Below are 23,145 nucleotides of genomic sequence, written 5' to 3'. Positions count from 1 at the left end.
TGGAGTAGAGATTTCCTAATGAGGGTTCTGAATGTGGGTGTTTCAAGCCAGAGTGTTTGTTAGAGTATTAAATACTATATTGTTGTGTCTCCACACAGGTATCTCACATAGGTACCCTCATACACCTTCTATATGGAGCTATGGCTGCCAGTCAGGTCAACCTGGGACATGGGATTCTGTAACAATTCAACATTTTCAATTCAGCTACATTCAGACAAGGCATCACACATACACAATACACACTGTAGAATGTGGCACTTTGTATCCTCTTTCTTCTTTCTTTCTTTCTTTCTTTCTTTCTTTCTCTCTCTCTCTCTCTCTCTCTCTCTCTCTCTCTCTCTCTCTCTCTCTCTCTCTCTCTCTCTCTCTCTCTCTCTCTCTCTCTCTCTCTCTCTCTATCTCTCTCTCTCGCTTTCTCTCTTCGTCTACTCATTCTGAGGGTGAGGATAAGGAGAGAGTAGGTTGTCATGGGAACAGACATGGCACAAGCCCTGTTATAGTGAAGAGGGGTCAGATAGAAAGAGCGGGAGAGAGAGAAGGAAAGAGAGTGGGAGAGAGAGAGAGAGAGAGAGAGAGAGAGAGAGAGAGAGAGAGAGAGAGAGAGAGAGAGAGAGAGAGAGAGAGAGAAGGGAGGATGGAGAGAGTTCCAGATACAAAGAACACAGTCTTTACAGTATATATCTATTCAGAACTGTCTTTGTGCTTAGAGAAACTGAAGTTCCAATGAGATGAAATGTTCAAATATCCCAGATCCCAGGTTAGAATGACACTTCAGAATGCAGAGGAAGAGTAGTAAAAATAGAATCTGATTAATGGACTTTTTATCCACTCTCTGTCTCTGTCTCTCTATTTCTGTCTCTTCTTCTTTGCATCTGTCTTTATTTCATTCACTCTGTCTTTTCACACCCTCACTCTCTCTCTCTCTCTCTCTTTCTTTCTTTTTTTCTGTCTCTCTCTCTTTCTTTCTGTCTCTCTTTGTCTTTTTGTCTTCCAGCCGGTCCCCACTAGTCCGACCAGTTCCTCTCCTACTCCCAGTGTCACTCTGGGAATGTCCAAAATGGACGTCCCCAACATGCAAGATGTTTTCATCCTGTCCCCTGTGTCTGGACTGTACGGGACCAGGTCAGACACTCTCACTCACTCACTCACTCACTCACTCACTCACTCACTCACTCACTCACTCACTCACTCACTCACTCACTCACTCTCTCTCTCTCTCTCTCTCTCTCTCTCTCTCTCTCTCTCTCTCTCTCTCTCTCTCTCTCTCTCTCTCTCTCTCTCTCTCTCTCTCTCTCTCTCTCTCTCTCTCTCTCTCTCTCTCTCTCACTCTCTCTCTCTCTCTCTCTCTCAAACACACATACATACTGTACATGCTGATGATGACGATTTACAATGAAAGGAGTATCCATAGTAACCACCACCTGGTGTGTGTGTGACTGTGTGTCCTCAGGGAGGAGATGGGTCTGATGTCATGTGATGACATCAGCAGGTACAGTGTCAGCTCCCAGTCCGGTTCCAAGGGCTCGGAAGCAGTCAGCTACTACCTGGACCAGGACAGCGGTCAGTACTTCTCCCTGCTGGAGGGGGATGGGGGCCCCCCAGGGCCGGACTACGACAGGGGCCGCAACACGGGGGTCAGACGGCGAGACAAGACCCCCACGCATGGTGAGACATGCAGACAAACACACGTACTTGTAACCAGGAGCAACCCCACGCCCTTGCTGTGTCACCCATTCCAATGCTTGTGCACCACCCCTTCTTTTCTCTTATCTCATCTCTCTCTACCTGCCTTTGTCACTTTGCCTTTCTTTGGGAGCATTTGATTTTGAGGGTCTGCAGATTCTTAGATGGCATTGAGATGAAGCCTGAATATGGACTTCTCCTATGAGCGTTGGGTGTTTGGTTTGTTGATTACAAGACAAGCCCATCAAAGGCAGCACCTAAGATCTACCGTCAGAGAAGAGGACCGCAACCCTCAAGTAGAGAAAAGTCATCTTTAGAGGAGCAATTGAGTGATGGATCTCTTCCTCCAAGGACCGTTGGAGAGGTGTAGTCCATGGGTAGGAGACTAATGTCTTCTTACAGTAAGAGCCCTGATCATGATGAGGCCTGATTACGGAGGACCCTCAGAATCAAGTGTTTCCATCTGTCTTTCCATCTCACTGTCACTTCTTCTCTCCCTCCCTTTCCTTCTCTCTCCTCTCATCTCTACTCCGCTACTTGACCAGCTAAGTATCTTCCCCTCAAAACACAACAATCCCAGATCGCTTAACGTCAACACAGCCCCTCACCCCAGCTCAGTGTGAGTCCCCCCGAAACCCACCCACCTCCTCCCAACACCCCCACCCTAAAGCACCAACCTTCTGTCTGTCACAAGCCACCCTTCCCTCCCACAACTCCTCCGCCTCGCCCTCTTTCTGACCGCTGATTGGTTGTTCCAGGTGACCTCAGACCAGTTTCCATGCCGCCGGAATATAATTGGATGGCCGAGCCCAAGGAACCCTGCATGGGCAAGAGAGGGAGCAGAGGTACACACACTGTCTTACACACACACACTTGCACGCACACACGCACACACACAAACCTCAGGCATAAGATCAACTTCAGGGTCCTTTTTCATTGTTTGTTTTGATCAGTGCTTCGCTTCATGATCAGCTTCAGTCATGTCATCATTTGGTGTTTATGTGTGGTATGTCCGTGTATCTGGGGTGTGTGTCTTACATAGCATCATGATTGTGTAGTATTATTGGGTGTGTGTTGTATAGTACTGTGTGTTTACTGTATGTGCTTATGTACCTGTATGTGTGCCTTGTCTGTGTGTTTACTGTATGTGCAAGTGTGTCTGTGTGTGTCCTCTGTATGTGTGTGTGTCTGTGTGTATCACTCTACGGTAGGTATATCTCCCAGCGCCCATTCTTCCCCCTTCATCATTCTCCCCTCGCAGCTTTCACTCCCTCCCTCCCTCCCTCACTCTCCCCGTCCCTCTTTTCTATTCGCCTTTCTTCCAGTTCTCCTCCTCACCCCCCCCACCCCCAACCCCCTTTCATCCTCCATCCCCACTACTCCTCTCCTCCTCCTCCATCTCTCTCCTCCTCGCCTATCCCCCCCGCCCCCCCAAGTCGTGGTCAGCCATGCTGCAGGAGTCTATCTGTATTCAGTCTGAGAAGCTCCACTCCACTGTCTGTGAAGTCTATGAATAACATTAAAGTCACTGGTGGGGACCACCCTGTCTCTCCCTCTATCTGCATCTCTCTCTCACACACACACACACACACACAGGCTGACTCAAACACACACATACTACTTCACAGCCCCACACGTTCTCCGATTTTCTCACGCGTCTCCGACGGTGTTATAAACAAATGATCCGAGTAACAGCCTGTTTTGATTGAGCTGGGCCAATCCGAAAGAACTTCAGGGTTCTGTGCTCGCATCCCCTTTCTCTACCTTCTACAACAATGGGTTCTCTCGTTCTAACTTGATCTGGTTCTGTGTCCTGCCAGTGGTAACGGTTCCATGGTTCTATCCAGGACTCAGACTGGGGTTTTACCTCCTGGTTCTAAGACCACCTCTAACCTGCATGCTGATTTTTCCCCCCCTCTCAGATTCAGACAATTCCCTTCTGCGTTACCTAAGCGATGACAAGATCCTGGTCATAGAGGAGGAGCCGGAGGTCCCTGGACGGGAGAGTAGGCGGGACTCCACCCGGCATTCGCGGCGGAAGAGCCGCAATCCCAGCAGCCCCAGCTTTCCTATCAGCCCTTCCATGCTGTCGTCTACCCTCCGCCTGGACCAGATCCCCGACGCCATGCCTGTATGCATAAGCACACCCGCACACACACACACATGCACACACACACACATGCACACACACCCGTCTGTATGCAGGAAACCCATCTCACGACTCTAATAACACTAATATCCTATTTTGCGCACGCTCAAACACACACACACAGTTTCCCACCACAAAACACACACAGTTAGAGGGACAGGGTGGAAATGGATGTGAGTGTGACGCAGTCATGCCACATTTAATCAGAAGCAGGAAGCTTGAGTGAGGGTGTGTGTGTGTGTGTTGTACATGTGTGTGTCAAGTTTATACAAGGTCTAGATTAATGTCCTTACAGGGAGGTGTGAAGCTTCAGGATTCGTTAATAATAGATAGTGTTAGAGCGTTTGTATGTGTGTTTGAAAGAGAAGAGGCAGAGGAGAGTCGAACTGATCAGTTTCCTTGCCTGGGTGCCAACTTCAGGGACAGAGGGAATGACAGTTCCACACACACACACCTACACACACACACACACACATTAGTATGCAGGGAAGCCATTTCACAACTCACACTAACATCCTCATCTCCTTTCTTGCCTGAGTCTAAATTGGAGTTCATTTGGAGCTTTGTCCTCCAAACACACACACACACACACACATGCTGATATGCTGTACTCGTAAATGACTTCCTCCTCCTTCCTCCTTCTCACCCTATCCATCAGATACAGAGATCAGGGGACACACTAAGAGCAGACACGACCGATAGGTGAGTGTGTTTGTGTGTGTGTGTATCCAGGGGTTTGGTGTCAGTTTGAGAATTATGACCATTAATATATCATACCAGTAACAAACAGTGATGATAGCTTCCCTCCTCCCACCACAACAGGTACTCAAGCTCTGGGAGTGATCGCCTGGGAGGGGCATCCATGAGGAAGGTAAAGGCACACATAGAGACACACACACACACAAACAGAGGGACCATCATCACACCTCTAGACATACAATCTCTAGAGCAACATCCAGTCCTGGGGTGTGTTTGCACCTTCAGGCTAACAGTCACGATGGAACATGCCTGATGTTAGACTGTGAGATCACAGTGGCCTAGATACAGCCTCCTCTGCTTCTCTGGAGCTGTGCTGTTGTTTTCATGGCACCCACTGCCCTTCACACATCTCCAGTGAGCTCTTGCACTGCTTCAGTACCACGACTAATCTTCCTTTACTCTCCTCTTTCTCTCTCTCTTTCTTCCTTCCACCCATCTACTTTTCAGTCTTTCCACTACACCTCCTTAAGAACAAAACCCATAAAAAAGAGGAGTAAAGGTATGTATCCCACTGCTGTGTGTGTTTCAATGTGTCTTTTGTTTCAAATGTGACCGTGCTGTACAGGACTGGACCCGGGTGTGGTTGACCTGGTTTCTCCATGTGCAGGCTCTCTGACGAGCGCCAGCCGCAGGCGTATCTCCTGTAAGGACTTGGGCCATGGGGACTGTGAGGGCTGGCTGTGGAAGAAGAAGGATGCTAAAGGCTACTTCACCCAGAAGTGGAGGAAATACTGGTTCATCCTCAAAGAGTCCTGTCTCTACTGGTACACCAACCAGAATGTAAGACTCTAGTGTACACACGCCCACACTCCCACAGACTCCTAGACACACGTGCGTAGCGCGCGCTGAAGAGCTAATAGCCAGCTCTTCCACATACACACCCACACACACCTACACACACAGAAGCACACACCAATCTTTTTGGGGTTCCTACACACACACACGACTATTCACGCTCTCTCGCTGTCACTCATCTCCCTACGTGGCTCTTTCTCTCTCCTCCTTCACCCTTTCCTATTTACTGCAGGATGAGAAGGCTGAAGGCTTCATCAGTCTGCCAGAGTTCAGGATAGACCGAGCCATCGAGTGCAGACGGAAATTGTGAGTGTCCTTTGCTTGTCACTCATCGTTCCTAAATCATAGGACGCTGAGCACACAGATAAACACACACACACGCACACAGACACACATAGACAGACACACACACAGACACACAGTGTGATAATTTGCCTATCTCCTATCATTTACAGTGCCTTCAAAGCTTGTCATCCCAAAATCAAGAGCTTCTTCTTTGCTACAGACTGTCTCGAGGAAATGAATAGGTGAGTGATTGTGCGTGTGTGTGTGTGTGTGTGTGTGTGTGTGTGTGTGTGTGTGTGTGTGTGTGTGCGTGTGCGTGTGCGTGCTGAATCTGGAGTCTGAGATGTTTCAGTGTCACACAGCATTGAGCAGCTCCAGTACCTGTTTGTGTGGAAGTGACAGCTGTCGTATACTTTCATGAATATCTCAGCTGTCTGAAATTAAGTTAACACAGAACACACGCTCACTCATACATGCACACACATGCACACTCCTGACCACCACCAAATCCACAGCATGAAGAAAACATGTTTGTTTCCCTGTTTCTGCAGAGTGTTTATTTGTGTGTGTGTGTATACTGTATGTGTGTGTAAGGGGGGGGGGAGGAGGTAGTATGTTATCAGCTGGAATGCTAGCCTGTCTTTCATAATTAGCACTAACTATCTACACCTCTCCTCGCTGACATGGGAATTGAATTGGAAGTGAAAAAATGTGTTTTCTTCAATATCCATGGTGAGACTAAATGTGTGTATGCTGTGTGTGTGGTGTGTGTTCGTACGAGAGAAGGTGTGTGTGCACAGTGTTTAACGTGACACAGATAGCTCAAGGTTCAATTAAATATACAGTAGTTCCCAGACACAGATGTGGGTTGTAAGGTACGTCAGTGAGGGATGGGAATGCATGTGTGGGCTTCCTGTGTGACGCACTTCCTGGTGTGATGATGCGTGTCCTGTTGGCCTGGCTCCCTGTCTCTATTCTTAGTTCATGACCTCCTTCTGCACTGTCCTTAGAGAGGACACCGACACTCAGCAGGACAGAGGGGAAGAGAGCGATCTATGCGCTCTCTCTCTGCCTCTTCATTTTCTCATCCCCTCTTTCTTCTCTTGTCCCTCTCTCTTTAATCATCGGGGCTAAAAACAGGCTTGGGTCAACTTTTGGAAAAGATGATTGAATTAATTTAGGGATTCAGCTCTGCACTCAACACAGCTTCCTGCTGTACTCCCATCCCTCTCTGCTCTTCTCCTCTCTGCTCCTCTCCTCTCTGCTCCTCTCCTCTCTGCTCCCCCGCCTTCCACTCCTCTTTCCTTCCCTCTCCACCCTTTGTCTATTCATCTTTTCATCCATTCTCATAGGTGGATGAACCGACTGGGCCTGGCTGCCATTGGCTACACCCCCGATGACAAGGTGCCCCGCCCTGATGAAGGTGAATAGGATGTGTTTGGACTTGATTGGCCAGCCACATTGATCTCTGTCACTGTTCCCTAAGACGGCGCTCCGTGTGTGTGTGTGTTCTTGACATCCAATCAGATTACTGGAGTGAGAGTGACCAGGAGGACGCTGACGGCTCCATGACACTCAAACAGGACGGGCCGTCTTCTCTGTGTGACACCTACCACCGCACCCCCTCAGTAAGTGTTTACACACACACGTACACACACACACACACACACACAGACTTACAGTAACACATAGATACACACGTCTACACGAGCAAACACACGGAAACAGAGTAGCACACACACATACACACCAACAAACACAGACGTGTAACACACACACACACACACTCCATTATTTTTTAAATGTTTCGTTCTAATAGAATATTTTATTCTAAAAGCCCCAGCAGTTTCAGTAGAGCAGCGTACAGTGCTCTCAGCTTCCATAAAACATCAGAGCGTGTGACTGTCTCTCTATGGAGCCAGGCCAGCCCTGCCCACCGGTCCCACAACCCTTAATGCCACTTGCCTGTGTTGACACTGGCAGACACTAGATGGTGCTAAAGGACCATGTCTTCTAACCGCATCCTGTTGAAAAGCATCCTTCCATGAGGTCATCTTTGACTTAGCCTGACTGGACTGGAGAAAGCAAGTGGCATTCTGCACAGCCGCTACCTATCTAACCATGTGAGATCAGTGAGATTGAGGATGAAGGAGTAGTGCCGTGTTGTAGAGATTCCAAGCTGGGTCCCGTGTGTTCAGATGTGCATTCAACGGTCACGCCTCGCTGGTCATTGGTACTCATCAACCATTTCACTGCTCTCTCACTCTCGTCCTGGTGCTCCTTCTCTCCTGTCGTCCTGCTCTCTGTCTTCTCTTCTCTTCCCATCCCCCCCCTCCCTCCTTCCTTCCTTCCCTCCTTCCCTCCCTCCCTCCCTCCCTCCCTCAATCTCACTTTCCCACCTTGCTTTTACCCCCCCCCCCCCCATCTCCGCCACCTCCCCTCTCCTCTACCCAGACCCACCTCCTCCATAGCTATGACCAGTTGCCTCGGTCAGTCAGCATGAGCCTCCTGCGCTCCACCCCCTCCCCCCTGCCCCTGTCCATGAGCGCCTCCACCTCCCCCATCCCCCCGCAGATGATGTCGTCCACCTCCCCCATCCCCCCGCCGATGGTATCCTCCACCTCCCCCATCCCCGCACAGATGGTCTCTTCCACCTCCCCTCTCCCCCCTCAGGTGAACTCCTCCAGCCCCTTCCCGGAGCCCAAGCACGGGCGCCACTTCTCCAGCGAGTCCACTCACTCCCACTCCTCGGCGGAGGAGCAGAGGGGTGAGGGCGGCATGGGGACGGGCAGCACCAGCACCCACTCGTCGGGCTGCCGCTCCACCCACCGAGAGCGCCGCTCCTGGCAGGACCTGATCGAGACGCCCCTGACCAGCTCCGGGCTCCACTTCCTCCAGACGGCGCCCTTGGAGGGGGACGGGGGCTACGGCGGGCGGGAGATGGGCATGGGTGACGGGCTGATGGGGGGGTACGGGGGGCTGGGGAGGCAGGGCATGTCCCCGGAGAGGCGTCGGCAGGCCACCCTGCCCGTCCGCAGGCACCACGCGGAGCGGGAGCGGGAACGGGAGGGGCCCTTCCCTCTGGAGCGGGGGCCGCACACGCACTCCCACTCACACCGGAGGTCCCACAAGCAGCGCAGCCAGAGCCTTCCCAGGAACAGGGACCCCCGGTCAGGCAAGCTGCTGCAGACCCCCGCCCGCATGGAGGAGAGGAGCGAGGACGAGGAGGGCGAGGCCCAAGAGGCCCAGGAGGCCAAGGTCAACGATGCCAGCCAGGAGGGTGAGACACACACATAGATTGATATAGATTCTGTGGCCTGGATTTTAGAAAAATCGTAGAACATCTGTTTTTATCCTGGAAAGACTTTAATCATTGAATGAATGTACTGTAAACAACGTTTAAATGTCACGTGCACACTGATAATTACAACTTAATTGAAAAGGCTTTCTCCTTAAATTCAGGCTCTTATTTCTGTATGCTCAGTTCAAGTCTTTCAGTCACACTGATCACTTCCCTTCTGTCCTTCTCCCGCAGTCCTCGAACCGAGAGAGGGGCGGAGCGAGGGACGGGAGAGGCGGGTCTCGGAGGGACGGGAACGGCGTTTGTCGGAGGGGCGGGAGGGGGCGTCGGTGGCGGAGGGTCTGGACGGCCTAGAGCAGCTGTACCGGGCCCTGGAGCAGGCCAACGTGTCGGCCCTCGGGGACCCCCGGCCCTGCAGCCGCCAGGAGCTCCGACGCTGCTTCACCCAGCGCTGCAGGGACCCCCTCCTGAACGACAGGCTGCACAGGGTCCGAGCCCTCCGCAGCACCCTGAAGGTACACACACGTCCACACACACGTGCACACACGCGTAAATATACGTATCAGTATATCACTCCCATGGAATAAAGTTCAAAGAACCCTGAATATAGAACCAGATGTGTTCTGAATCCACAGTTTCATTGGTGTTCAAGTTGAGGGGGCGGAGCTGAGGTGGTCCCAGCAGCTCTGACTGGGGTCAATCCCTTCTCTCCTGTCCCTCAGGCCAAGGAGTCCGAGCTGGCGGTGATCTGCGCCCTGCTGGAGGACCCGACTCTGTGCTCACAGAGCTTTAGGGAGTGGAAGCAGTGGAACAGTGAGCTCTACTCTGACATCTGCCAGCTCAGCCCCGGCACCAACGGCCAGGACGATCTCTCCCCGCTCGCAGCCCCGCTCATGACACACACACACTCTTTCATCGAGACGCATGTCTGAGGAGGGGGCAGGGTTTTGTTCAGGGGGCAGGAAGAGAGCGAGAGGGAGGGTGACGCATGCACACACATAGACACACGCACGCGTGCGCACACAGATGCGTACACACCTCTTATCCCATGCCTGCCACCTTCAGTACACACATACACATTTACTTTACGCACACACTCACAGCAACCAAACAACCAGGCACTGTACGATGTGTAAATAGTCCAATTGGCAAGTCAGGACACTGTGTGTGATCTTTTGATAATCCTGAGGACCCGGCAGGGTGCCTACTGCATGCCTGAACAGAAAGCTGTATTCTTCCTTTGTCTATTCAACACGAACTGAACACGCTTGACTAGCAAAAAGGGGAAAAATTGACTTTTTGTCACAATGGTTTCCTTTGTATTCTCCTGGTTTTGCTATGTGAGTTTCTTTTTTCTTTTTTGAGCAGGGGTGTAAAACATGTAGCAGCAATACCGACCAGAAACCCCATTCGCCAAAACACTGTATCTTTCTACTGACCACAGCCGCAACCCCCCTCCTCCTCTATCTCTTTGTTTGGCACCTCATACAGCACATCTAATCTCTCTTTCAACTCCAGAGAGGCCTTGTCCTTCCGTCCTGACAGAGGAGGGATGGCGGGGTCTGTCAGTGAACTGTTCGGGACTGCGTGACTGTGACAGGTGGCTTGTATGGCACCCCTTAACTTCAACAGGGGTTTGCCTGCAAGTCCAGTAGCCACTGAGGAAAACTGTGAACTCTTCCTGTGAATGCAAAACCTCTGGGTGTGAAGGATCCACCCAGCTGAGGTTGTCATTTTTTTTCTATTCGAGAAACGAGACGTGACCAGTGAGGAGATGAAGACAACATGCCAGTCAGTGGTCACCTGACTTCCTGATTGACACAAGACTATCTGAGATGATCTGATTTCATCCACGTCTCTTAACCTCTTTCTCTTCCTTTCTCTTTTCTCTATCCCTCTCTCTTTTAGGGTTGGTTTCCAATGCTTCTCTTGGTTTCTTTCTTCCACTCTATACTTTATACTGTGTAGTGGGCCCATGTCGGCTTGTGTATATTTGTATACTTGTGTGTATCATGGTGTGTGTGTGTCTGTTCCATTGCCACTGTGAACCACTTCTCGGGGTAGCGAGAGGAAGGCAGGAGGGTGTGTAAACGCGTGAGTGTGCAAACTTTTTTTCTCCTTCTTCAGCGAATGCAAAGAGCTAGAGAGTATTTCAAAGAAATCACCACAAAGAATGCACTTTCTATATCTCTATATCTCATTGGCTGCATCACAGGGTCACACGTCTCAATGGCCTGTCATTAATGTTCAGAATATCAGGTAAAGCATTTGCCGTTTCGTTTTTCTAAAGATTTGTGTACAGTCTACAAATATATTTAACATAGAAGATATAAAGCTATTTATGTTTTGTGTCATAGGTATGATGTACAAAATAGCCCTATGTATTCTATGCCAAGGTTTTGCAGTATCCCCCGATTCACATAGATGCAGGGTTTTTCTAGTGAGGAGTTACAGTCAGCAAAGGGTAAACATCATTAGGACTAACGGTTATTCTGGTTGACACCACGTTGAAGTTCAGAATATTCTCCTGACTGAGTTTTGCATGAGACAAGGCCCCAGACTAATTTGAAAAGACAGGGTCATGTTGTGGATCAATTGTGTTGTTTTTTCTTAACTCTCATGGTCGCAAGATATTAGATTTGTAGCGCATGAAAAATGCAAAAGTACTGTTAAAAGAGTCTTTATATGTTCACTTATTTAAGTATTCGTGTTTTTTTCTAAGTCAAAATAATATAATTCAGTGACAGACTATAAAGAGAATGTCTGCAGTTCGTACTGATCACACTATCGATATTGATGCAGTTTTCTTAGTCATATCATTATTTCTGTAGGTTTTAGCTGGTCACGCCTTTGGTACAGTAGGCTACATTCTCTTGTTTCAGACTTGGCCAAAGAGGCCACTAATTTACCAGTGTCCCCTGCTGTCCCAAAATCTGAACAGAAATACACTACGACCAGCACATACTGTATCTGACAGGCACCATATGTATTTTACTCTGTATCTCATGTCTTATCATTTATCATCTCAAGTAGCTCTAACTTTTATCTCACATAACTGTTTAACATAGACCCACAAAGAAACATTGTCAAAATGTTATGTTTTTTTTTTTTCAAAGGAAAGTTTACCACAAAAAACTATAAAATGATGCAACTACTTTCTCTGTGCCTCCCCAGCCCTTTCTGCAACAGACAGACTGGTCAGGGTGGTATCCATTTCCTACACACATTCTACTAAAGAGGGGACGAACCACTTTGCTTTAGTCTCTAAACTTCTGTTGTTCATCTCTGATATTGTTATCATTATTTCACAACTGCCTGCTCTTTGAAGCAGGTCATTTACTGTAGATCTAGAGGTGTTATGTTATGATTTGTAGGCACAGACTGTGTTAATTCCTCCCAGCTCTCCGTGTGAGTAGACCCGCCGCAACAGCCCAAGCCAATGGGAGATTCCACTGTGTGTTCTTTCAGGGGTGTCCACCTCACGGTACATTGCACAGGTGTATAAGATGTAAGTTGCACTGCGACATTGAAAAAAGGAACATATTGCTCTTTTTCAAGGATATTAGCTAACTGTTATTCTGTAAATTAACTGACTAAAGATGCTATTAAAGCAAAAGAAAGAAAATTACATTTATTCTTCCTAAAGTAGCCTTTTTTGGTTTCATATATATTAATATATATTACAAAACATACAGATTGTAAACCTAAGTTGTAAAACTTTGAATTCAATAAACTGAATCCTCTGCACTATGAATTACCCCTACCCTTATTCGTCATATGTTGCTTCTTGAAGAATCATTCGTTCACCGCATGCTGTAGTACTCCAGCCAGTAGGTGGCGGTACACACCTGAGAATGCTGCAGCGTATCACTGTTTTCTCAATACATCATCGATTAAGAAGAAAGCTGTCATGGCGGCCAAGGTGATTGTTTTCAACAACAGTGTTAAAATGTTTTTTTACAGTTCTACATTTTGGAATTTTATTAATACGTTTTATACAGTTGCAGCACAATTACACAAACATGCATTTTCAACTCGATTGAGCTATGAAAACTCATAACAGAATACAACTGTCTGTCTTCTCGCGAAACTTAGCTCGCATAGCTAGTTAGCACTACTGTAGCAGCTGGCACTCACAACAGTAAACAAGCAGCACTGCAGTATGCATTGTATACGATCGTTCGGTTACGTTTATAGTTTGCTGGCATAGACTACAACTGCCTGCATGCTGTCATTGCCATGTCAAATAAAATATTACAATATCTGTAATTTGAAAACATAAGAAAATGGGCGGCTGCTAGCCTTGTAGCTAGCTACTGTCCTTGGCTTGCACGACCTGTAGACCTTTCTAGCTTGATATTGTAGTGTTAATATGCAATATATTTTACAGCTGCTTTAATCCTTAAATTAGCTAGCGAATTATGCTATGGTCATTATCCAGTCACTTTACTGAAGTTCCAGTTCCCCTCGACTTGCCCAAGTGGAATAGTATGTTATAGAGGTCTCTACATCGTCACCGGTTATTTCATTAACATACAGGAAAGGAAGTGCATATCAACTAAAAACATAACCTAAACAAGGTAAAGCAGTACTCAGCTACTGTGTGTGTGTCTGTTCAGGTTGTGATGGTTGCCGTGCCAACCGTCCTGGGCATAGCATCCTTCCGGGTGTGCTCTATGGAGGCTGAATTGGATGGCATATTCTCACCACAACAGGTACGGTTTCAGACAGAAACCCTGTCAGTGTAGGCATAACTCTATAGTTGGTCAAGGCTACAACTTTTAAAGAATAAGTAGCAGACCAGACACTCAAACTGACTGATGTTGCAATTTAAATGAGGAAAGTGACCCATGCCAGAGTTAATTTCATGTTTATGCCAGTAGATATAGTACTTTTAACCACTCTCCAGATATGACATCACATTGGGTGTCTAACTTCAAGCCTGTGTTTTGCTGCCCTGTCCTATCACAGCCTAACCTGTGTTCCTGTCCCTGTTTTAGTTGTCCATCTACACACCTCTGCCCCGAAACTATCAGCTCCAGTTTGTCACTGAGCAGCCAGGGGCGCTGCAGAGCAGCGTGACCTCTCTTAGAGCCACATTACAGCCCTACATCCAAGCTGCACTGGTAATACTTTACACTTTACACTTTTACATTACCATATACTCTAGAAAATTCCAATATACTCATAGACACAGATGTAATTAGGTAAACCAGGTGCTTATTTGAGAAGACACTTGTCTGTTAACTGACAAACAGTCTCAAACGTTATTCACGGTTATTTGTTCCATATAACCATTTGTTCTTCTCTGTCATCTTCGTATGAGTCACTGTTACCATGGTCTGTAGGCGACACATTCTGCACAGCAGCCACTGCAGCCAAGTCTGTCAGTTAGTCAGTCAGTTAGTTAACCTTAAGCTGTCAGACAGGATGCAGGGCTAGGTGTAAAACTGATTTGTGGAGCATGTAAAGCTGATAGTGTGCATAGGGCATCCAGATACAGTATATGATATGGAACGGTTACTGAAGTAGCTCCTTTTAAGGTCATGAATTCCTGGAACAAATATGCTGTATGGGCAACATATAGAAATCAATTTAGCGTGGCTTTCATTCATTTCATCCATTCTACAGGGTTTGCCATTCATGAGTTGTCTCCGTTTTGGATGAAAGCGTCTGCTAAATGAATAGATCATACTGTACATCCTCAACTCTTTACAGGGTGCCTGTGTCTCCGTGAAAGTTGGAAGTGTGCACATGTATCATGCGAGTCAAGGTTAGCCCAAATATGTTTTCTTATTGTTTTATTCTCAGTTGTGGTTAGTTGTGCCCAGTTGTCAGTGTTTGCATCATTGTGTGTGTGTGTGTGTGTACAGATGTGTACCACTATCTGAAAGACCCTCCACCAGGCTTCCTTCCTAGACTGGGCTCCATCTACATGGCTGGACTGGTGGGCATGCTCGTCACCAGGCAGGGTAACACACAATCCTATAATCACTCCACACTCCCACACTGTCCATGTCCATGCCTCATTTAAGAAAGAGCCTTTCCACATATATGTGTGTGTGCGTGCGTGCATTTATTTTTGCATGCAATAGACTCTCGTCTAAGGAAACTAGCAGTCCCCCTGGTCTTCATGGGTGCTGGAGCATCAGTTTGCTACCCTGCCCAATCTGTGGCTCTGCTCAAGGTGAGAGCACCAATCACCACTTCCCAGGTTCTAGGGCCACACCCACTCAAAACTGACATCACAGAACTCCACCACGTGTTTCCTAGGTAATGGGCAATCAGTTTTATGCAGCCGGTCAGTGGAGCACAACCACAGTCTCCTCGCTCCTGTCCACTGTCAGCCCCAAAGAACCCAGCTCCAAAACCCAGGTACAGAGTCACGCCAGACACTGGAGCGTTTCCACATGCTTGCAAATCTGACTGAAGCTACGATTCTTGTTTGTCTGTTTCTAGCCATCCCTGTTTGTTTCTGACAGATTGACAATGTGCCAAAGCCAGAGGCCCCTGTAGAGGAGGAGGGGCCTCCTGTCTCCGGCCTCTCCCCGGACTCCGCCCATTCCCCAGTCAGCCCCGCCTCGGCCACGCCCCCCTCTGATGCTGAGCTGGTGGCGGCGTTTGTGCTGGTGGCCACACCCACCACTGGAACTGGGAAGCCTCCAGCTCCAGGGCACACACACACGCCAGTGCTCACACAGGCTGACACACACACAGGTACCGCTGAACACACCATCACCATCTATGCAATAACAAACTCAGTTACATATACAGCTGTCAAACCTATTTGCGTGATCAGCCGATCTGTCTGACCACATAGTAGATAAACCATGTTCTAAATGATTTTTGCGGTTTGACTGACCTCTCTTTGGCTCTGGCTTTCTGTATCTGTTTGTGTTTTTCTCTTCATGTATCTCTCTGTGTTTCTTTAGATTTCTCTGGTGGTTCTTTGACTCTTTTGCTCTTTTCCAGAACATCCAAAGATCAGTCCTGAACAGTCCCTGATGGACTTTGGCCAGTCTGACCCTGAGGACGCAGACCTGTACAGCACACGTAGCTGAGAGGACAGGAGGCATGAGGAGAGGAGAGAAGGAGAGGAGACATGAGGAGAGAGGAGAGGAGACATGAGGAGAGAGGAGAGGAGACATGAGGAGAGAGGAGACATGAGGAGAGAGGAGAGGAGACATGAGGAGAGAGGAGACATGATGAGAGAGGAGAGGAGACATGATGAGAGAGGAGAGGAGACATGAGGAGAGAGGAGAGGAGACATGAGGAGAGGTTGTGCCCTTACAGTGGCACAATCAGGTTCAATCAAGTCACACAGTAATCTGTATGTCCTAATATATGTTTATCCTGCCAAGAGACAGCGTAATCCAATAACTGCAGCAACGCTTTCTATCAGTGTGTTATCAGTTAGTTTGGAGACATTACAGGTCAGGTGAACACACACACACACATTACTGTTTACAACTGCGTATGGCTGTACTGCACAGGAAGTGGTGAGATCATGTCTTGTCTACTTTTGACTTCAAGGCTTAGGGGTTTTTGTGGGTGGGCAGCTTAAGAATGATACAAGTATGTTTTATATCATACTGATATGCAAATTCCAAAATATATGTATCTGTGATTGCATACATATTTTTGCACTTGTAGAGAGAAATATTTCAAATGTATCTTGAATAAATCTATATTTCTAAAGAAAATGCACTTCTGTTTTGATGAACACCCACACACACACACTGTTGGATCATTGGATATTGAGTTTCAATCACTGATTAGTTCAATACTTATTGCATTGAAAATGAATTAGCCACACATTCAGTCATTGTTCTGTTTTTCTGAAAGTAAGATTCAGACCACAGACCCACATGCTTTGACTTAACCCTTGTGTTATCTTCGGGTCATTCTGACCCATCAGTCATTGTGACCCACCGTTGTATTGAGACAACTTTACCGCATACAAAAACAAAGTGAAGCATTTTCTTTCTACCGTTGGGCTGTCTCAGACCCCCCACATTGCGAAGGTTAAAATAAAATTATTTTTATTTGTTTTTGTATTGGGTAAAATTGGGTAAACACAACAATGGTTCGTTATGAACCTTTGGGTCATGTGACCCGAAGGCAGCACAAGGGTTAAACCTGCCTCAGCTCTGATGCACTCACAAAGTAACAGTATCTCTCCTTATCTTTACTGCTTTGTCATGGTTCTACCGGTGGTCCAGAGGATGTCTGTACCTCATTAACCCAGAGTTGGGCATCTGGCCAGCATGATGTGTGAGGGAGAAACTGTGCGTGTGTCACTGTGACCAGCTCTTGCTTTCTTTCTCTAGTTGTATTCAAAGCATCTCTGTGCGTGACAGGAGGACCAACAAAACAAACTGCCTGCCAAGACCAGATCAGACTGAACTTCCTTCCTGTGCGTCTCAGTCTCTTTTTCCTGTCTGTGATTGGTGGAGCCTTTGTCGCTATTTGGAGTTGAGGGACCTCCAGGGCTGCCCCCTCTGACCAGTCTGTTTTTAGACACATCTAACTCCAGCGTTCCTGGAAACAGTCTGCCTCAGACCACAAGATGTTCCTCAAGTCTTTATCTGACTTCTCACAATGCTAATGAACTCATGCGGTACCAGTTTAGTCATCCCTCAGGGCCTGTACGGGCTGACGGAGGCTGGGAAATGTGGTTCCTCTAGGAGTAGCCTCCAGCCGTCAGCTTGCCTAGCACGGGGACAAAGTTCTGGTGTTCCTCTCTCCTTCTGAGTGTCTCAGTTTGACTCATTTGCGTAACCTCTAGTAACCATGCTGGGACCGAGGGAGGAAGCTGGGACATAAACACCCAGAACCCTGGACCTTTAACCTGGGTTTCCTCTGAGAGGGTGCTGTGTAGTGGGGTGAGGATGGTCTGCTCCTTATCTGATAAAGGTTCAGACATTGGGAGAGCCCTACCATGAAACAAACTCAGAATGCTTATCATCATAACTCTAAACACGAGACATAAGAAGCATGCTACTGTGTATGTGTGTGTGTGTGTGTGCACATGCTGCCCATGGAGTCTGCTTTTCCCAGGCCTTTAGATTAGGTCAACTGATTAGCATTGGTGACTGTGCTGTGAGCGACTGGAAGACACGCACGCACGCACACACGTCAAAGTGAAGTGTCCCTCTACAGAGAAGCAAGGCCATATTCTGCATTTTTCTTGACTGACTGGTGTTTATAGAATTACTTTCTCAGGCAGTGTCACTAAACATTCTTTACCTACTCTTTTACCTATGGTCAAATGAATGATTTGATGGATTTCATTGGCTGTCCACAGCCTGAACCTGTGTAGACAGATGCCCAGAGACTCTCACCCAGTCGGTGTTGAGCTGTGTCTGAACACAGAGATTCAGCCACTGGGTGATACCGAATTCCCACCTGTGACAACCAGGCCTAGCTACTCTGAAGGTTGTTGATACGGATGGGTGTTAATGTCATGACACGGTACAGTATGTGATACCTCCCGATTTGTATCGACTGTGTTGTACGTGTGTGTGTGAGGGAGAAAGGCCTTGAGACAAATGTACTGTTCCTCTGACTGTTTTTGGAGCTAAAGGAAAGTTCCGAGGAGAAAGAAGAGAGTCACTAGTGAGGCCGTGGTATTGTGTGTCCTACCTTCCTGTTGTTGCTGGCCTCGGTGGCCTCACATCGTAAATGTCTGCTCCAGGTCATTGGCTGTGAGAAGTGTGCTTGTGGTCAGGGTGTGTGACCTGTGTGTGGGTGGATGGGTGCCTGTGCACATGCACGCCTGACCGGTCATGCATACCTCTTCAAGTTTCAAATCCTTAAGCCTTAACCTCCCTTTGTCTGTAAACCAACAATATCCCCTCAATTCCGACCCCAATCTCCTCATCCCTTCACCCCCCCCCCCCTCTGCTACTCAGCAACACTGTCTCTATAGTCAGCGACTTAGAAAGAAATGCTTGTGAGGAATGTGTTAAAAGAAAAACTACAAATAACTGTCTCTGTCGCCAGAGAGACGCAGCCCATCCCAAAACACTTCAGATGTGGTAACCGCAGCGAACAAAACAGGAAACTGTGTTTCTAAACTGCAGCAACTGCATGTTGGTGAGACATCACCGCCTCAGCCATGTGAACGTCCTCGGCCGTCGTCGGTAACAACTCAGTCGTACCCGGATCTCGGCCAATCCTCTCGCTCTCTTCAGTAACCTTGCAGGGGAGAATCCCAGATGATAGCTTGGCCTTGTATTTGCATCTTATATCTGATTTCTCAAGGACTGAGAAAGTACACACAGACAAATGATGGCACGGTACACACATACACACTCCACAAACACACGCAAACACACATGCACACCACGCAAACACACACGCATACACACTATGCCAACACACGGAAACACACACAAACCCCCCTACTCCATCCATATTGATCAAAGGAACCATGATGTAACCTGACTCACAGTGGTAAACACAACCCTCATTAAATTTCACTGAAGGTTTTTAATGAAAAACCACTGGAGGGAATCTCCTCTCTTTCTCCCTCTTCCTTTTTTCCCTCCTCCCACTACTGTCAGTTCCATCTCTCTGTCGCCGTCTTCTCCTCCATGTCTTCTCTTTTCCTCCCACCATTTCCTTTCCCTCTTCTCCACCTCTCCCTTTCTCATTTCCTCTCTTCCCCTCCATCTTTATATTCCTGTGGCACTTTCTCGGTCTCTCCCTCTGTCCGTTTTTCCCCTCTTTCTCTCCCTCTCCACTCCTCTGCTCCTGTACTTTGACAGTGTAAATATTTCCCATGACTTATCTGACCGCTGACAGGCTGTATATATATGACACATTCATAACAAACTCAGAGGTGGCTCCAATTAACACAGTCTCTACTCCTCCAGTAAGGGGACCATTAAGGGGGCTTTAACTCACAGGGTCATACAGTGCCCAGACCTGGTTGGAAGCAGGATTTCAAATGGTTTCAAATAATTATCTGTGCTTGATATTCATATTGTCTGCCACAACAGAACCAATGGAATGGTACCGGAATAATTCACTCCACCCTCCTGAGATTCCAGGCGGACTTGTTTGCTGAGGGCGGGGCATCTGAGAGGTGCTCCGGTCCCCAGACATTGATTTTAATCTGGAAGTTAGATCCCCCCTCAATTTGGGAAAACTGTAACACATCTTGATCTGATTTATCTCTTCCTCTCTCTTTCATTCTTGTGGAATGTTGAGGTACAGATGGTGGGGGCTGTTGACCCGTTGTTAAAAAAGACAGAGGAAAAAAGAGGGAGAGAGACTGAGACCGTGTGAGAGAGAGAGAGACAGACAGAGAGAGAGAGGGAGAGAAAAAGTGAAAGCCGTTGTCCATCCCATGTCATGCTGCTGCTGAGCCCACCCCACCACCTCAGTCCAGGGCCTATAAGACCCGCAGTCCAGCCTCAGCCCTCCACAGTGCCTCTCAGCCTCCATCCAGACGCCCAGAGACAGCCTGGAAGAAGGGAGCTCATCCAGACCCTGTTCAGCCAGGACAGCAGCACCACTCCTGGGAAGAGCATAACAGACTTTAGCTGACATCCACTGGGGATAGGGTCTCGGAGCGCAACGCTGAAGGTAAACTGGGATTTCTTGACACAGGCTGACTTCGAAGTATACAGTATAGAGTGTTGTTCAATGACATTGGAGTTTTGGAGATCAGTTGAAATGTACTTTGTTACAGCAGGAAATATGATTTTAAATGGGTTGAAAATAATTATCTGTGCTTGATTAATCTTAATTAAATCTTAATACATTTTAAAATATTATTCGTTTTTTATGTTTTGCCTTTCTTGAGCATATAGATAGCTTTGGTAGGCTTTTAGTTTAGATATTCTTTATGGTAATTATGTTGATGATAGATTGTTCCAATGTCCTAAAACAATTGACAGTTTTGGGTGATTAGAGGATGTGATTCCAAATCATACCAGCACGACGCATACAACAGGAGAAATAAATGGGGAGAACTGTTGTTTTACTGTATATAAGACTCTTATGAATGTCACTGGTTGTTTTAATACAGCTGGAAAACTCTTGGAGAAGCAACCACCCAAACTATAACCATGGAGAACAACTTTTCTCTCCTGAATGCCACCCACTCCTTCTACACGCCCACAACTGACCTCCCCTCCTCTCCGACGACATCGCCCCCCTGCCCAGCCTGGCCCTCCCTGCCCCAGAACATCCTCATCCCCTCCCTCTACGGCATCATCTGTGCCCTGGGCATCGTGGGCAACACTCTGGCCCTGTGTTTGCTGGCTCAGGCCGGAGGAGGCAGGAGGACGGTGCCCAACACCTTCATGTTGAACCTGTGTGTGTCCGACCTCCTCTTCCTCCTCTCCCTTCCCCTGTGGGCGGTGTACTACTCCCTGGGCTACCATTGGCCATTCGGCTGGCTGGCGTGCAAGCTCTGTGGTGGCCTTCTGTCCCTCAACCTGTACGCCTCCATCTTCTTCATCACGTGCATGAGCGTGGATCGCTACCTGGCCATCGTGCGTCCACTCCACGCCCAGGGCACCCGGGACCCGCGCCGCGCCCAGCGGGCCTGCATGCTGGTGTGGGTGCTGGCATTCGCCAGCTCCGCCCCCACCCTGGTGCTGAGGGACACCCGCCACGTGGAGGAGTTGGGGGTGGAGGCGTGCGTGATCCTGTACCCCCATCACGGCTGGTTTCTCAGCCTGGCCTGGATGAAGATGCTGCTGGGCTTCCTGTTGCCCATGGCGATCATCACTTCCTGCTACTGCGCCATCGCCAGGCACCTGATGCTGGGGGGCCCCGGCCTGGGGGCCAAACGTGGGGCAGACAGTAAAGCACATCAGTCAACAGACAACTTTACTAAAGCAGACTCCTCACCACAACTGCCTGTCACAAGCCTTGGCCAGGAGCCCCCAGTGAGCTCCGACCGCAGGCCCTCCGTCCCCTGCTCCGTCAGGCCCCTGGAGGGCCGGGGGCTGGAACGGGTCCTCTGGACGGTTGCGGCCGTGGTCCTGGCCTTCTTCTTGTGCTGGTTCCCCTTCCACCTGCTGACCCTTCTGGACGTGCTGCAGAGCCTGGGTGTGGTGGAGGAGTGCTGGGCTCACTGGTCCCTCGCCACCCTGCTGCCCCTCAGCCTCAGCCTGGGCTTCTCCAACTCAGCCATCAACCCCGTCCTCTACTGCTTCCTGGGGAAGCACTTCCGGGGCCGCCTGGGGGGGATGTGGGAGGGCTTGTGTGTGTGTGTGACGGCCCAGGGGGAGGCCCGTGTGCAGAAGAGGGGCTCCTTCAGCACCAGACTCAGCTCCTTCTCCAGGAAGCAGAGTGAGACCTCTGGCCCCACATAGAGACCCCACCCTCCTTGACAGGGAAGGTGACCCTGCAGAACAGACTGTCCGGATAAAACCATAACCTCTCTAGCTCTGCCTCTTAAACTCTGCCCCCTACAGAACCACCGAATGAACTTCTCTCTATGGCACTGAGCAGTGAGCACACACACACACACACACACAAACACTTTCTTTGTACCCAGCAAAGAACCCAGCTATGAGGCTGGGCTGATTGTAATGATTGACTGTGTCACATTCCTGGAACTCTGAAGACTGACAAGAAACTGAGATTGAATCTATAATCAACATTTAAAAAAGGGCTGTCTCATGCCAAGAGATTCACCATGTATTTAAAAGTATGATGTATTATTTGGTATAGCTTCTTGACACACATTGTTACCTGTTCTTCTGAATATATTATTTGAAATAAAACAATTATATACAGTTTATGTTTTCTATGTTGTTGATACCGCCATAGATTGCAGTTACTTTGGCCCAGGAAAGTTGAGATCAGGGAGATCTGACATGGTTTGTATATACGGTGGAGTTATTGGACAATAATTGAACACATGACATGGGTTGCAGAAGAGATCCAGTGGCTTTGCACTGTTAGACATGGAATACAAGCACCAAGGCACGCCCCAACCTCATACCATCATACCGGCTGTTAGAGTGCCTTGGTGCAGATCTCTATTGACGCCACCAGATGGGGCTAGAGCACAGCAGCAGTTCATCAACACCACTACCACTATTCAGAAGGTCAGACTTCAGCACATGTGCCTGGTCCCATCCCCACTGCTTAATGATGAGTCAAGCTTGTCAAATCAACACATCTTCCAGAACTTAACAGATAG

General features: G+C 48.4%; 3 protein-coding genes across 3 annotated transcripts in view; all 3 read left to right on the top strand.

The window, feature by feature from the left end:
- The window catches only part of LOC136954112 (connector enhancer of kinase suppressor of ras 2-like), a 34,012-nt gene extending 24,108 nt beyond the window's left edge, over positions 1-9,904 (top strand). The window contains 15 exon segments of the mRNA XM_067247658.1: positions 995-1,122; positions 1,451-1,665; positions 2,442-2,528; positions 3,606-3,814; positions 4,497-4,534; positions 4,655-4,703; positions 5,039-5,090; positions 5,199-5,371; positions 5,619-5,692; positions 5,842-5,913; positions 7,024-7,094; positions 7,199-7,299; positions 8,345-8,951; positions 9,207-9,487; positions 9,695-9,904. Of these exon segments, the coding sequence (XP_067103759.1) occupies positions 995-1,122; positions 1,451-1,665; positions 2,442-2,528; positions 3,606-3,814; positions 4,497-4,534; positions 4,655-4,703; positions 5,039-5,090; positions 5,199-5,371; positions 5,619-5,692; positions 5,842-5,913; positions 7,024-7,094; positions 7,199-7,299; positions 8,345-8,951; positions 9,207-9,487; positions 9,695-9,904 (2,367 nt within the window).
- Positions 9,905-12,864: 2,960 nt separating this feature from the next.
- On the top strand, positions 12,865-16,655 carry LOC136954200 (MICOS complex subunit Mic27-like). Its single transcript, XM_067247780.1, has 9 exons — positions 12,865-12,894; positions 13,592-13,687; positions 13,973-14,098; positions 14,691-14,745; positions 14,846-14,944; positions 15,068-15,159; positions 15,246-15,347; positions 15,455-15,689; positions 15,945-16,655. The coding sequence occupies exons 1-9, from the start codon at positions 12,883-12,885 to the stop codon at positions 16,031-16,033; spliced, it is 906 nt and encodes a 301-aa protein (XP_067103881.1). The 5' UTR covers positions 12,865-12,882; the 3' UTR covers positions 16,034-16,655.
- Positions 16,656-21,052: 4,397 nt separating this feature from the next.
- LOC136954650 (type-2 angiotensin II receptor-like) lies at positions 21,053-22,309 on the top strand. Its single transcript, XM_067248287.1, has one exon. It carries the CDS (start codon positions 21,053-21,055, stop codon positions 22,307-22,309), a length of 1,257 nt encoding a protein of 418 aa, XP_067104388.1.
- The last annotated feature ends 836 nt before the right edge of the window (positions 22,310-23,145 follow it).

Source organism: Osmerus mordax, chromosome 12, assembly GCF_038355195.1.
Source record: "Osmerus mordax isolate fOsmMor3 chromosome 12, fOsmMor3.pri, whole genome shotgun sequence".
In the NCBI taxonomy this organism is placed as follows: Eukaryota; Metazoa; Chordata; class Actinopteri; order Osmeriformes; family Osmeridae; genus Osmerus; species Osmerus mordax.
The sequence above is the reverse complement of the archived record's forward strand: the minus strand, read 5'-3'. Positions and strand labels throughout refer to the sequence as shown.